Source organism: Tympanuchus pallidicinctus, unplaced genomic scaffold, assembly GCF_026119805.1.
Source record: "Tympanuchus pallidicinctus isolate F22 unplaced genomic scaffold, pur_lepc_1.0 scaffold16, whole genome shotgun sequence".
Taxonomy (NCBI): Eukaryota; Metazoa; Chordata; class Aves; order Galliformes; family Phasianidae; genus Tympanuchus; species Tympanuchus pallidicinctus.
In genome coordinates, this window is record NW_026294679.1 from 18,598,001 (window position 1) to 18,612,018 (window position 14,018).

The window sequence follows — 14,018 nt, forward strand, 5'->3', positions numbered from 1 at the left end:
AAGCAGCAGTGGAGTAGCGTGATTGGTAAGCAGATTCAGCTGGATGGTGGGAAGCATAAGAGCAGCCTGATTCTGATGTTTTAGGGATAACAAAGACTAATTGCTTTTCTTTATTATTCTGAAACTAAATACCCAGATAGCCAAACAGCTAAATCCACAACCTAAGTAATGTTTGTGCCTATTACTCAGCAGCCATACAAAGGGGCTTCCCAGGAATTTGCTTCAGCTCAGACAAACCTGGCAGCTGGTTTGAAGAGGCCACTGAGAGGAGAAGGAGGGGGAATGGAAGGAGGGACAAAGTTAGAAAGAACAAGGAGCAAAACCTTTGTAGCTATTAGAGCGCAGTTCCTTCCTTCATTCAGAAGGGAGCATGATGTTTCTGTATCACACCATTGCTTGGCTTCAGGCTTGGAAACCCCCAGTATGCAGTTGCTGCGTGTCTGCTGAGGAGAAACCCCATGCCTCCATGCCTGTTGCTGGCAGCTTGCCTCTGTGTTCCATTCTGTCAGGGCTGGTGTTGGCTCCGTGCCTCCCTCGCCACCCTGGCCTGTCTTCTGTGCACAGTGAGGGATGGCACTGCTGGGGAGCGCAGCACTTCATTTTGGAGCTGACATCATGGGGACATAGCTGAGATGAGCTATACCGCCTTGGCCTAAAGCACCCAGTCCCTATGGCACAGCCAATTAGTCCCACCACTGAAATCCAGCTGGAACCTCCACAGAAACTTCCCTCCTCAAATGAATTACGTTTGGGAACTCAGTGCTGATGTGAGAGCCTCCCACAGGCTGCCTACAGGCTCCAGGAGTGCTGCTGAAGGTGAGCAAGCCCTGCCATGCAGCACCCCCTATGTTCTTGATCCTCAGACCGGCACTGCTAGGAGCAGACACCCACAGAGCATGGGCTCAGTGCATCACTCCAGGCTGGGGAACACAGCTCGGTGCTTCTCAGTGTCCCACTCTCCCTGGGCCATTCTCCTCCACACACCCACACCTGCTGCTTGCACAGATGCTTCCCAGGCCTGGCCAGACGGGCACAGAAAGAGCCACAAATTGATTGAAAGGAGGAGAACTCTGCCCTCTGTGCTGTGGGAGTCGGTGATCCTGGAGGAGAACTTATTGTGGTGGATAAGATAGCCGTAAATAACTGTAATGGGGAAGAAAAGGGAAGCATTGCCGTATCCTCAAGAGGATCAATGAAGGGCATAGGGACAACCAGGGAGGGGCCCACAGGCAGATCCTGCCCTTGGTGAGCAAGTGGCTGTGGCTGGGCTGGACCAGGCTCATGCACCAGCCAAAGGGAAGGTTTGCTGGCACACAGGTACAAGGAAACTCCCTCATCTCTTGCTCATTGCTCACTGCCATTTAATGATGGGATGAGTCAAAATCTTGGAGCCTTCAAGGAGCCATCCTGGACGCTTTCCTCCCACAGTTGCTGTGATTTCACACTTGCCTGCAGAGGGAGACGGTTCCCCCTTATTAGCCAAATTTTGTTGACACAATTTGATGCCATCACCTTCCCAGACTGGAAAAACCAGCTGAGGTGCTGATGTGGTAGCTGTGGGCTGAGGATAGGCTCTCCTGTTGGGATGCTGACATGGAAGGGACACCAGGACCCTCCTGCATACAAAGCACCGGGACTGATCAGCACTACCTTATGAGCTGCTTGCAAATCCTGCTGTGCTCCTTCACATCTGCCTGTCCCCAGCCCAGTCTGACCCTGGCAAACACATTCATTTGAAGTCCCAAGGTGCCTGCAAGTGAGGCCTGGTGGACTCACAGGGCCACCTGTCCCAGAGCAGAGCAGGATCCCCATATGGCTGGATGAACTCAAAAAGCTTCAAAAGTGTTTTCCCTGTGCCTCCCTGCCCACAGAGCCCTGGCAGGAGTTTGTGGGCAAAGATGAGACTGCCAGCACTCCAGCTGGGCTCCCTGTGAACCAGCAGCGGTGGGTGAAGGCAGAAAAGGACTCGGCTTTGGGAAAGTATTGAGTTATGTCCTACTTCTCCTCAAGGGGGAAAAAAACAGGGGGAGGATTTGTTGCCTGTTTGGTGCTCTTGTGTATGGCAGAGTAGGGCACACAGCAGCCAAGAAGCACCATATCCAGAGAGGAGGAACCAGGGCTGTCTGACGGGCAGAGCTCACCCCATTCATTCCCCAGCACAGGTTTTGGCCCTACCTGTATGTGTGACAGGCTGCTCATTATTGGTAATTGAACTTAATAACCAGCTGAAAGCAGTGTCGTACTTTCCCTCTGTTTTCAACACTGAAAGATTAATGTGGAGAAGTCCAAACAGACAAAGCTGTGCCTTTAGCAGGAACACAGAATAGTAAAGGAACTTAGGAATAAAGCTGGAAAGCTAGAGAGTCCTCATCTTTGACAGATAAATCCAAATACCTGCAGAGAACCACCCCATTACTCATAGAACAACTTCTGGCCATTTCCAAATTCATATACTGCTCTCCCTGGGGACGACTCTGGGGTACATTCTGTATGGCCACTGCCTGCTCATGAGGTCCTTGTGCAGGGGTTTGTGCTTTACTTCATTAAAAGTAGCTTTCTCACTGAATTGTTGAAATGTCTTTTCATATGCATATTTTAACGCCCTGGCTGAACATGCTTCCTGTCTCTGCTGTATGTTTGGAAGTGAGAGTAGTCATGAAAAGCTTAAGGACATCACTATAGCAGACAACACGCTGGTGGTGCCATACTTTTATTTTACAGCCTTGAATCTCCTTCTGAATCTGCAATCAGCAAGAAGGCAGCGTTGCTAGAAAGCTGGAAAACAATCTTCAGGCTTTTGTAAAACTGCACAGTCCTTAGGCCATAAAATTCTCCCTACTCTTTCACTTGCAAGCAAAACAAGGTGCAATTCTCCAGCCCCCAGCAGGCCTTTGTGCCCCTGTTGATGACAACAAAGCCACCACAGAGCAGCCTGCAGCCACACTGCAGAAATGGCACCAATATATTTCTCCCCAGAAAACACCAACCTTGAAATTTAAACTTGGAGGCAGAAAAGTGCCACGTAGCCAGTGGTTCCACCACCCATGCACACTCCGCTATTTGTTATAGCAGCTCGTCTTGCTCTATTATCCCCCACTGGGAACAATTGCATTCCATGTCCCAATCTCAAAGCCACATAGACCTTGCTTTGTAGCAGCCCAGCAGGTCGCCAAGCCCATGACTGCCTGCCATCAGCCTTGGGTACCCCAGGAGCTGTTAGAAATTTCAGGAAGAACAGCAGCAGTGTAGGGTCACAGCCTGTTCTCACTCACTCTAGACAGGAATGGTGTCTGAAACTTCTACTGCAGCCCTGCTGCATGCTGAGAGCTGGGGAGAGAAGGCAGCACCGCCAAGTGCCAAAGAAGCACCGAGTCAGAGCTGGGCACTGCCCCAACCTTGGGCATCCCCAGAGCCCAGCCAAACTGCTGCTTGCTAGGTTACACACTGTGCTGCACCTCAGCTGGAATGAGAAACACACACAGAGGCAATCAGGAGCAGAGCCTGGAAATGCCAGCAAGGGCAGACGTGGCAGTGAGGTTACTCTCCAGCTTGCAGCAGCTCTGCAGAGCCCTCAGCATAGGGCATCACCAGCAGGGCTGTGAGCCAGTGCTGTGGGAAGGTTGTGCAACTGCACTCAGGTGTGGGTTTGCCTCAGAGCCCTGAGTGAGTAAAAACACGTGGGTATCACTCCACACCACATCCCTGATGGGAACAAGAGCGTGTCTGCTCACGTTGAAATGAGAGGGACATTTTCTTCAGAATGAGCAGAGGTCATTGCTTCTGTGAACAGCCTGTGCATGGCCCACTGCCTGCGTGCAGCTCCACAAGCTACTGGCTGATCTTCCTGTGGCCCAGGCACACACGTCTGCTCCAAATTCTTCTTTTCCTACAGGGTTAGAGGTTCCACAGTCAAGGATGTGTTACAGGTGGAGCAGAGTAGGCAGTATGAGAGCTGTGGGAAGGCCAAGATAAGCTGCTGACAGGCTGTCAGTAGGGGCCCAGAAGTACAGGGAGGAGTGGCAGTGGTGACAAAAAGGGAAAAAACAAGGCTCAGGGACTCGCATTAAACCAAGACTGGAGCACTGCTACATGGAGGAAAGAACATAACTTTATTTAAAAAAAAAATAATAATAATTTAGCTCAAATACAAAGAAGATTGCCAAGGGTTGAAAGAAGCAGGAAGAACGATATTTACCCCCAGAACTTTGAACAGATCGATTTCATTCTCTTTTGAACAATACTTCCAGTGCCCCTCCCTGCCCACAGCTCTGCTCAGGTCCTCACCTGAATGAAGGAATCCTGGCTCTCAGGGCTCCTAGTAACAAGCCAGAGGAGAAACAGAACCAGCCTAAAACCAAACGCTATTCCTACCTCCAGAGTTACCACAGAGATGCAGAAAGAGAGAAGAGCAACACCAGCATCTAAACCAACGCACAATAAGAAGGGAACAGCTGACGCTCCTCCCTAGAAGTCTCCCTACCCATGCCCCACTCCCAGCATCCTGGCCAAGTACTTCCACCCATGCCTGAATTCACATCCCCGCCCACCAGTGCAGTACACAGAGGTGTGCACATCGGCCTTCGCAACAGTCCTCCCTCCCCCCGGCTCTTCTCATCCAGACCTGCTCATCTCTCGCCTCTCGCTGTGCCTGCGTGCCGTACATTTCTTGGCATGGCAGCAGCTCGTTTCACACTGAAGGGATGTGCCCTAGAACACACTGAGCCACTATTGCAATTTCTTCTGTTCTGTGAAGTGGCCTCTCACACAATTGCCATTCTGATAGACAGGGCTGGCCGCCTTCCTCCTGCACCACACCACAGACTTGTAGAGGACAAATCCCATGCTGGCCAGGCACAGTAGGAGGAGAGCCAAGATGTCCAGGCAGAAGTACTCGTACAAGGAGAGGTCGTAGACAGCAGGGCGGAGGTACGGTGCCCCGTCATGACGGAGGATGTACTCCAGCCAGTACACTGTCCTGTTGAGAGCGTGCATCGGTGTGTCCAGGTGCAGAGCAGAAATGAGTTTAGCTGCTTTTCTGTAGCTGCAAGGGAAGAAGACAAGAAATCATTGTTCTGACAGGGGCTTCAGAGCTGTGAAGTGGCCTGATCCATCCAGTGGTGCTTTCCATGAGCAGGTGTTTCCTTGGGCCAGAGGCGCATTTCCTCCATGATTTTCTTTGTATCTGCTGTGAAAGCCACTCTGATGGCAGAGAGCATGTTACACGTTAGCAAGGCTCCCTTAGTTCAAGTTCCTCAGTAGTAGGGCTGCTGAGTGACTGCAGGCAGATCGTAGGTGTCTAAGGTCAGCCTGTGCCAGTATACCTCGTCCAGCACCAGTCACATCTGGTGACTGAGCCAAATCCTTCAGCCTGCCGACTGCTAACACCCTAGCTACTTACTCTGAGGTCAGTAGTAGGGGCTCCTAACAGCTGATTTAAAAAATTATAATAATAAAGCTCTTGGATGGTACTTTAACTACTATTTGCTTCTGTCATATTAGGTGGTGAGTGCACTGTGTCACAGTGCCACAGCAAATCTCAGAAAGGCACCAGCCCCTGCACACAATCATCACCAAGGTTGAGCTTGATGCACCCGAACACCTTACCTGGGGTCAGTGATAACCGTGACAACAGCCTGGTAAAGCTCCTCTTCTGTCACACTGTTCCAGTCCATGAGGATACCCATGCCCTTCGCCTGCACTCTGGTCATGATGTCAAACTGATCTCCATAGAATGGGAACCCCACCACTGGCACACCGTGATAAATGGCCTCAAATATTCCATTCATCCCACAGTGACTGACGAAGGCTTTCACATTGGAATGGCCTGCAGGCAGAGAAACAGCAGCAGGTCAGTGCCTTCTGCACCAAAACAGGGCTATCAGTGGCTTCTTCAAGGCACACAGTTTGTGTGCACTTAGTGAAAGCCAAGCATGCTGAGCAGAGAGATTGAACATTAATCTCTGCAGCCCAAAACTTGCTGGACACAGCCAAGAGGAGGTGGGAGATAGCAGCCGAGGTACAGCTTCAAAACAGGTGTTAGACGAAGATCAGGTGTTAGGCTTAACACCTGATCTTAAGGTGTTAGACTTACAGATGGTACATGCAACAAGTGAGAGATTTTGACCCATACAGATGCTGTTTTCCTTGTACGTCTTTGCTGTAGTTTGGACATGTTGCTAGTGGCATACAAGTACACACATATACACACACACACACCTTGCCTTACCTAGCAGGTCATTTTGGGGCAGCCAGTCCATCATCAGTGTGTTCTCACCCAGGTTTCTTGGCTTCTGTCCGAAATATCTGTAGGGTGAAGTCAAGAACAAGATGGGAAAAGACACACATGCAATTACAAATTCAATCAGATCAAGAGAGGGAAAGGAAACTGTGATTTTCATCCAACTGAAGTTAGAAGGAAGCCCTTGCCCTCCTCACCTCCACACCACCCGCTGTGGGAGGCGGGCAAACGCGCCAGCCATCTTTTCCACCAGGTCAGTGGGAAGAGCTCGGATCCCAATGCCAAAGGAGACGACAACAACACCTGCATCTGCTGCTTCCACCCAGAGACGCAGATCCTGTGGGTAAAACACACACAGATGCCTTGAAATCTTATTGGAGAAAGGCTCTCCCCCCTGCTGCCTCTGCCAGCAGAGAACAGCCTATGGAAAAGATGAAGCCAAATCCATCTCTTTTTAACTGGGGAAGCAAGGAAACTAGGAGACATCAGCCAGTACAACTGCTGTGAAGCAGATGAAACATTCTCCTATATGCTCTGCTGGGCACCTCTTGCTATGGATTCTGTCTGCTTTCAAGTTCCCCGTGTACCAGCTCACCATCAGAGGCATTGTAGGGAAGTTTCTCAAATTGTCTTTGAATATGATACTTTCTTGAAACAAATAAACAACACATTGTCTAAGAACATGAAGGGTAAAAAGAACACAAAAACTCACCCTGTTTTTAAGAAAACAATTAAACCAGAATTTTTTACTAGCAGTACCTACAATGTTGAGTATCATAGGTATATAGGAGTTACAAAGCAGATTTTAGTGTTACTCTCTGGGGATGTTTGCCCTTTCTCAGGTACTTTGGGACTTGAGCCTTTCTTTGCAGAAGAGCCCTAAACCCCACCAGCAGCCAAGAATCACAATGATTTCAAAAAGGGGCTTTGGTTTCTCACTTCTCTTGAATCCCATGTTTCCTTTTGAGTAATACAACCACTAGAACTGTTATGGAAGAGGAAGTACTAGCTTGGCTTTGCTGGATAGCACTTCAGTGACTCACGAGGCAGAGGATTACACTGTCCATTATAGTTAGGCCTTCACATCTGGCTTTCAGAAATAGTATTAAAGTTGCTAAGGGAAGTATGATTGACCACCAAAGATGCTTAACTCTCAAATACATATCTATATTCCACTGTGCCCTAATTAAAGGAACTCTCTGCCACGATGTTTCAGATGAGGAAATAAATTCTTTAATTACATAACCCAGCTCCTGCAGAGATGGGAAATATCTTAAGCTACACCTAGATCGACCAAGGGCCTCTCTCCTGTTGCCATCCCATAACCTGGGTATCAACCTGCCCACCTGCCTGCTGCCACCTACCTCCTGGCTCTGGACCTATCTCCATCACTCTTCCCTTGGGTGCCCTGGGCTCTGGAAGTCATGAAGCACATGAGTAATGCCACAGCAAACAACTCCCTTCTTTATAAGGCAGGCGTGTATGCGTCCAGATTGGACCAAGCTAATGTTTTGCAAGATCTGCAGGGCAGTCACTCTCTGACACAGATTTTGGAGCATCCTACATGAATTGCATTACCTGCACGCTGTGTCACACTGGAAAGGGTAACGTGCAGCCATACTTATCTCAAAGACTTCTGATTCAAAGCACCTAATCTCATTTCCTCCTTTTAACTTCAAAAAGGGAATCCACAGTCACAACTAAAGCTGCCATCAGAGACCTTCACAGGCATTTAATCAGGTGAAACTTGAATCTTATCTCTATTTCAGTCTATCAGTTGGGACAGCAGGACAACCCAACTGCCTCAGTGCTATTATCCAAGCCTATTTCCCCACACTGTTTGTAAAAGTGGTAAAGCAATGAGAGGAATGGGAGACAGGTCCTTCTCCATTCCAATGCTGTCCTTCATTTGGAGGCTTTATGGGTTTGTCCTTCTTAATTTATTACTGGGGATAGAGAGGTACAGATCAGGGAAAGCCTTTGGGATGCCTGGGGAGTTTTCCTCAGGGCTGGCACTTAGAAAAGAGAGAACAATACGTCTTGGTTTTGTATACTTCGGGACTCCACAGTGAATTTGATAAGAAAATAAACACAGCTCTCTGCTATTTCTTAGGGCTACCTGCTTGTAGGCAGAAATATCTTGTGAGAAACTGGATTAAGGAAGAAATTCTGGATTCATTTAAGGCAGTGATGAAGCAACAAAGACTGATTGTTCTTCCTACTTCCTCTTAAAATGTAGGAACAATTTACTTGTGAACTACTTCCAAAGAAAATACTGCCATTACAGGACACATCGTTTTACACTGATAACACAGCTGACTCCTTTTTCAAGACAGACAACTCAGTACCCTTCCTGCAGACCCACAGTCCTCAGTGCTCCCAGTCTCCTTACTGCACGCTGGCACCAAAACAGCCTCACAGCACTTACACAGCTCTACATCAGATTTGAACCAAGTATCTCCCCAGCTTAATAGGCAACCATGGCTCAAAGCTTTCCTGCACTTACCACTGGAAGAGGCTTTGCAGGCTCAGCAAGGATGCCTCCTGTGAAAATGACATGGGGGAGTGTTGGCCGTGGAAAGTCCAGCACCACATCATTACAGAGGAAGAAGAGGCTTGATCCATGGACAAGATCTAGCATGGATATCTTGGGCTCCACCCCATGCTTCTCCATGAGATGTTCAAACTTGGGGAGGATGACCAGCTTTGTAGCCACACGAGTGATCATGTAGACCAGGAGATTCCAAGTCCTACCAAAGAAGCTCATCCTGTCAGTCATCAGGGAGTTGAACTCAGGGACATAGGCAACGGGGGAAGTGGCACCAATCTCTGCTGGAAACCAGAAGCCAGTGGAGATCACAGCATATTTGACACCGAGGATATGAGCCAGGATAAAGCCACACATCTCATTGGGATCCACCAGCAGCAGGTCAAAGTGCTCATGCCGCAGTTTCTGCAGGAGGGTAGAGTTTCCCAGCACAAGGTCACAGTTTTCCAGGTACTTCTCTAAAAAGGAGAACATCTCCAGAGAGGTCATCTTCCCTTGGAAGACACGCTTTATCTTCTCCTGCACCCACGCATCTGCGCTCTGCGTGCTGAAGATGCCCCAGTATCTCTGCACACGGAAGGCAGGCAGGTGGGCTTCTACATCCCGAGCCTCATGGAGCAGCAGCACGGGGTCATGGCCCCGCTCAGTCAGTGCCTCTGCCACACGCATGAAGACTCGTAAGTGGCTGTCAAAGACGATGGTGGGCATGATCAGCAGCTTGGCACAGCGGCATGGCTCCAGGCTGAATGCCGCCAATAGGAAGAGAAAAGCAGCGGGGCACGGTAATGCCTTCATCTTCTTCACTGCAAGGAAAGACACGTGCCATTTATATGGTATGAAAGGCTCGGCCACACGCTTGGACAGCTAACAACTGAGACTACAGCTGCAATCCAGAAGCTCCTAAGGTGGGAGAGGGGAGCAGCGGGGATTTCACTAAAGGGAGGAGAAATGAAAAAAAGCACAAATAAAACCAACAAAAATGTCAGATACTAGGGTGTATGATGTGTTTTCCAGAAATTCAGAGCCTCTTTTCTGTGCCCAAGAACAGGCGGGCTGACTACAGAGAGGAGCAATCAGAGGGGCCCTGTGGAGTCACAGCACCAGCTAGGGCACCTGCAGCTCCATCCCTGTTCATCACTACAGGATCAGCACAGCTGAATTTCATTTCTATTTCTGCATGCCTCCGAGACCTTAGTGGCCGTGCAAGCTCCCCAGGAGGCCTGCACAGCCCAGCCAGACAGCATACTCTGCCTTTATCATTGCAAACCACCATGCTTGGTGCAGAAAGGGCAGGAGAGAGCCCAGCAGGACCAAAGTAAAAACCTCAACCTCAGAAAGTACAGAAGGGGTCTGGGTGGAGAGCTGCCCCCTCCCCAGTGATGGATCAGCTGTGGGAAATCAGTGGAAAAGGCTGGAAAGGTGAAACAGGTGCTGGAATATCCATGCAGTGGGAAAGAGCAACCCCTGAAAGCAGCCCCGGAAACAATGCGCAACACCCAGGGCACACTGACGCCCCTTAGTCACACTCCTACAGCTGTCACCCCATTCCCAGTTTAGTGAAACACACAGCATTTCTCTTGTGTAAGGAGTGTTGCTACATCACTGGAAGCAAATGCGCCTCACCCACACCTCATATTATTTTGGGAGAAGAATTACATGATAATTATTTGGGAACAGTCAGAAGCAGAGCCGTGTCCTGGGGACCCAGTTCAGACTTGCTGGGAAGGGGGTGGGGAAGGAGTTACAGTGGGAACAACTGTAAGTGGATGTAGGACAGCCTCACACACTAAGCCCCTAAGGGGCTACAGGGATGTGGTGAAGCAAAATGGGAACCAAGAGAAGCACCATAAGAAAAGCATCCCATCCCTCTGCTAGCAGGAACAGACTGGCCAAAGCCAGCAGCACGGCTGCAGGCCCTGGGGCACCTCTCTGCACTGCCTGTGCCCAGAGAGGCACCTGTAGGCATTGGTGCAGCCCAGCCCTCCGGTTGCATGAGCACAACTCCCAGAGCCACCGCTGGACTCAGATCAAATGGTCTTCAGCAAGAAACCACCAAACTGTGGGTTTCTGGAGTGCAATCCTGCTGGGGGTGTTTTCTCTGCTTCTGTGGTGTGGAAGTGTTGAGTTAGGGGCTGAAAAATGTGAGAAACAACAATGAAAGGAAAGGGAAAGGTTTGTGAGGAGGCAAAATACACCCTTCCCTTTGCATGACAAATGTTCAGCAAAATCACAAAAACTGCACAATTATCACTAAGAGCCCAGGATGCTTCCATTCGGGCTGAGATCAGCTCTGTGCACTATGTTTGACAGGGAAGGACTTCAGCATTAATGGAATATATTATCAGTGTAACTGAAGCAACCAACAGCCACAGCTCTGAAGACAGATGATTCTTTTTGGGAGCTTTGTATTAGGCTGAAGCACTAAAACCTTCAGCAGCAATCAGTCCAGGTAGATGCCCACAAAGAAAGGGTGATGAGCAAATATCCTGTAGCAAGAAAGCTGTGCTGTACACCTCTCCTTACCCCTCTAGTATTTTCTATTGCCTGGTTCCTGCCTAGGAGTGGGAAACCCAAATGCACAGGGCTCCATTATTTCTTCCTCTGCTTTGTAGTCTCCACCTCAGTCTTGCCCACAGTATGAAGAAGTATTTTTCCCTGTAAACTTCTCAGGAATTAACAAAGCACCAACAGAAATCTTCACCTGAGTGCTCTAAACTCCTAGAACAGGAAATCAAAGTTTGCCTCATCTGCTAGGTGTAATCAGAGAAAACAGCAGTATTTGCCACCACCAGGCTGATGGCAGCCACTCAGTTGCGACTAATGGATGGAAACACAAGTCCCATGCAGGCAGGCAGCTCAGAGCAGCACAGCTGCTGCAGGACAGCACTGTGTTACCAGTGGGAGCTGCCCTGGGAAATCTCTGGTGAAAACCTAGAAGATACAGTGCTGAACAAAGCCTTGTCTTGTTTTGTTGTTGTTGTTTTTATAATGCTGTTCACCTGCAGAATGAGCAGTGTGCAACGGGTCTGCTCAGAGCAATGAACCTTCCTGGCGTTTTCCGTTTGACATTCTCACAGCAGCCACAAGAAGTTCCAAGAGTGAGCAAAGCCCACATCTCCTAAAGATCAGAGGGAAAATCATACCAGCAACCAAGCTAACAGAGCAACCAATGCCTTGCACCACTTCCACACAACAGCATCAGAAGCTCATCAGAAGCCCCTCCTCTTCTATTTTGGATGGAATGATGCAGTCCTGAATCAGGTTAGAACTTTTAGGACCTGGGGCCATTTCCAACAGCATTCCTGGGTCATTGAGGTGGTACAAAGGAAGCTGTGAAGGCATGGTGGGAATCTGTGAGCCAGCAGCAGGTTGGCAGCCTGTAGCTCACAGCAAGGAACATTGGCACCAAAGAGAACAGATGATCCTTAACAACCAGGAGGACAAATTAAAGTCTGTGTGTCAGTTTATCAGGGCATCTGGAAACACACTGCTCCAAGAACTCAGACTGCCCAGTGGTGCCCAGCAGCATACCTTTGTTTTCCCTCTGACCATACACTAAACCTGCCCATGTGATGGGATAGGTTTTCCCACTGCATATGCACAGACTTCCCAGGTGCCTCCTGCCGGGGTTGGAGCCGCTCCGTAGCACTGCCTGCTTCACCAGGAGGCTTGTAGGAAGGCTCTCCTCTTGTTTGCAACGTGGTTGCAAGACCAGAAGCAGCTGAGATGAGGCTCTTTGAGAGCATCAGGGACAGCCAGCCAGAGCTGTTCCCAAATATTCACGTGAGCCACATCTTATAAGCACACATAACAGCTCGGTGCACGCTTTGGGCTAAAAGAGGGTTGTAGGATGCACAGGTTGAACAGGTTCCCAAGGTTGCAGAGGGAAGCAGAGGGCCAGGAGAGTAGAGAGCTTCAGAGGAGAGGTCAGAGGGATGGGAGGAGTGAAAGCCTACCCAGCACTGCTCTGTCATTTCGGCTCCTTGCTTTGGAGGAGCACCACATTAAAAGGAAGAAGTCATTAAGCATCCCAGGAGGTTGTGCAACCTGTGTAGGAAGCACCTGGGATTGATAAAGCCATGCCAGACAAGTTGGGCCACGTTTAGCAGAATTACAGAGGCAGAGAAGCTGAAGATAAGACTCATCTTCTGTAAAATCATTGACGCCTCCACGTTAAAAATAAAATAAAATAAAGTTAAATTAAAATAAACAAAACAAAAACAAAACACACACACGCACACAAAAAGCCTGCTTGTCTCTAAGGATACAGCAGGAGTGGAGTGGAACCTAGCCAAGCTACCATCAACTAGGGCTGGACTGGAGGAGGAGGAAGGAGGGTAGGGAAGGTGCCCCTGAGATGCGGTCAACTAAGAGGAAGATGCTGTAAGAGGCACTGAGGCTCAAGCGTCAGTGTATCCGGGCTCCGATTCGCACAGTAAGGCGGGCACCCAACTCGCGCCCTCCAGCAGCCCCATGAAGGCGGAGGGGCTCCTGCAGCGCCTCATCCCTCCCACCGCCAGCGGAGCGCTCGGACACCCTCGGCGCGGCACCGCCCCCGAGGCTCTCTTCCCGCAGCCCTCCCCGGACCGGCACCCACCTGCACAGAGCCGCGGCCCGAACGGCACGGCGAAGGTAAGGGAGCGGCCGGCGCCCGCCCGCCTTCCCCTTTCATGCCGGCCGGCGGAGGGTGCGGGCGGGGCGGCCCCGGCCCCGGGGCTGCTCCGCTCCGCCACGCCCCGGCCCCGCCAGGTTGGGCGGGAGGAGCTCCGGGAGGGCCGTCCCCGCGGCCGCGGGTGGGCAGAACCGGCGTGCGGGAAGGGGGCGGCGTGGGGCTTCTGCAGCCGCACGGGCAGGCGGGGCCGGGAGCCCTCTCCGGGCTGGGACGGGGGCAGGATGGTGGCTGTGCGGCAAGGCTCCCTTACCGGCACCGCACGTCCCATGGGAGACCGTCCTGTCTGTCCTGTTCGACGTTAATCGCGGCTCCACTGAAGCCGAAACGCCACGTGAGAAGCGGGCTAACTCGGGGACGGCGGCAGAGCTGCGATGCAGGCCGAGCTTGCCCTGCAGCTCCAGAAGCAGTCTCTCCTTAGGAGTGCCACAAATCACTGCTCAGTCTATTCCAGCGGGGCCTGTGACATTCTGCGTGCGCTGCTGCGACTGCGGGCGGCGTTACACCGCCTCCTCCTACAGCGCGTTCGAGATGGAGGGCAGCGGTTACGGACTGACTGATGC

General features: G+C 50.6%; 1 protein-coding gene across 2 annotated transcripts; it reads right to left on the reverse strand.

Annotated features, from left to right (window-relative positions):
* Window positions 1-4,086: 4,086 nt before the first annotated feature.
* Window positions 4,087-13,528, reverse strand: LOC128077990 (2-hydroxyacylsphingosine 1-beta-galactosyltransferase-like). 2 transcript variants are annotated; one of them, XM_052677734.1, is made up of 6 exons: window positions 13,384-13,528; window positions 8,745-9,589; window positions 6,436-6,575; window positions 6,227-6,303; window positions 5,605-5,824; window positions 4,087-5,041 (listed from the first exon to the last, which is right to left on the reverse strand). In XM_052677734.1, exons 2-6 carry the CDS (start codon window positions 9,579-9,581, stop codon window positions 4,726-4,728), a joined length of 1,590 nt encoding a protein of 529 aa, XP_052533694.1. In that variant the 5' UTR covers window positions 9,582-9,589; window positions 13,384-13,528; the 3' UTR covers window positions 4,087-4,725. The 2 variants fall into 2 exon arrangements, with proteins under 2 accessions (XP_052533694.1, XP_052533695.1); XM_052677735.1 differs by having other exon boundaries at window positions 8,745-9,584; window positions 13,384-13,520.
* Window positions 13,529-14,018: the final 490 nt, after the last annotated feature.

Excerpts from the sequence above, each read along its gene's own strand:
- LOC128077990 (XM_052677735.1), bottom strand. The coding sequence starts at position 13,458 with ATGAAAGGGGAAGGCGGGCGGGCGCCGGCCGCTCCCTTACCTTCGCCG. Across the intron at positions 9,585-13,383 it reads CGGGCCGCGGCTCTGTGCAG|AAGATGAAGGCATTACCGTG; the intron begins GTGGGTGCCGGT and ends CTTGCAGTGAAG. Across the intron at positions 6,576-8,744 it reads CTGCAAAGCCTCTTCCAGTG|GATCTGCGTCTCTGGGTGGA; the intron begins GTAAGTGCAGGA and ends TTTTACCCACAG.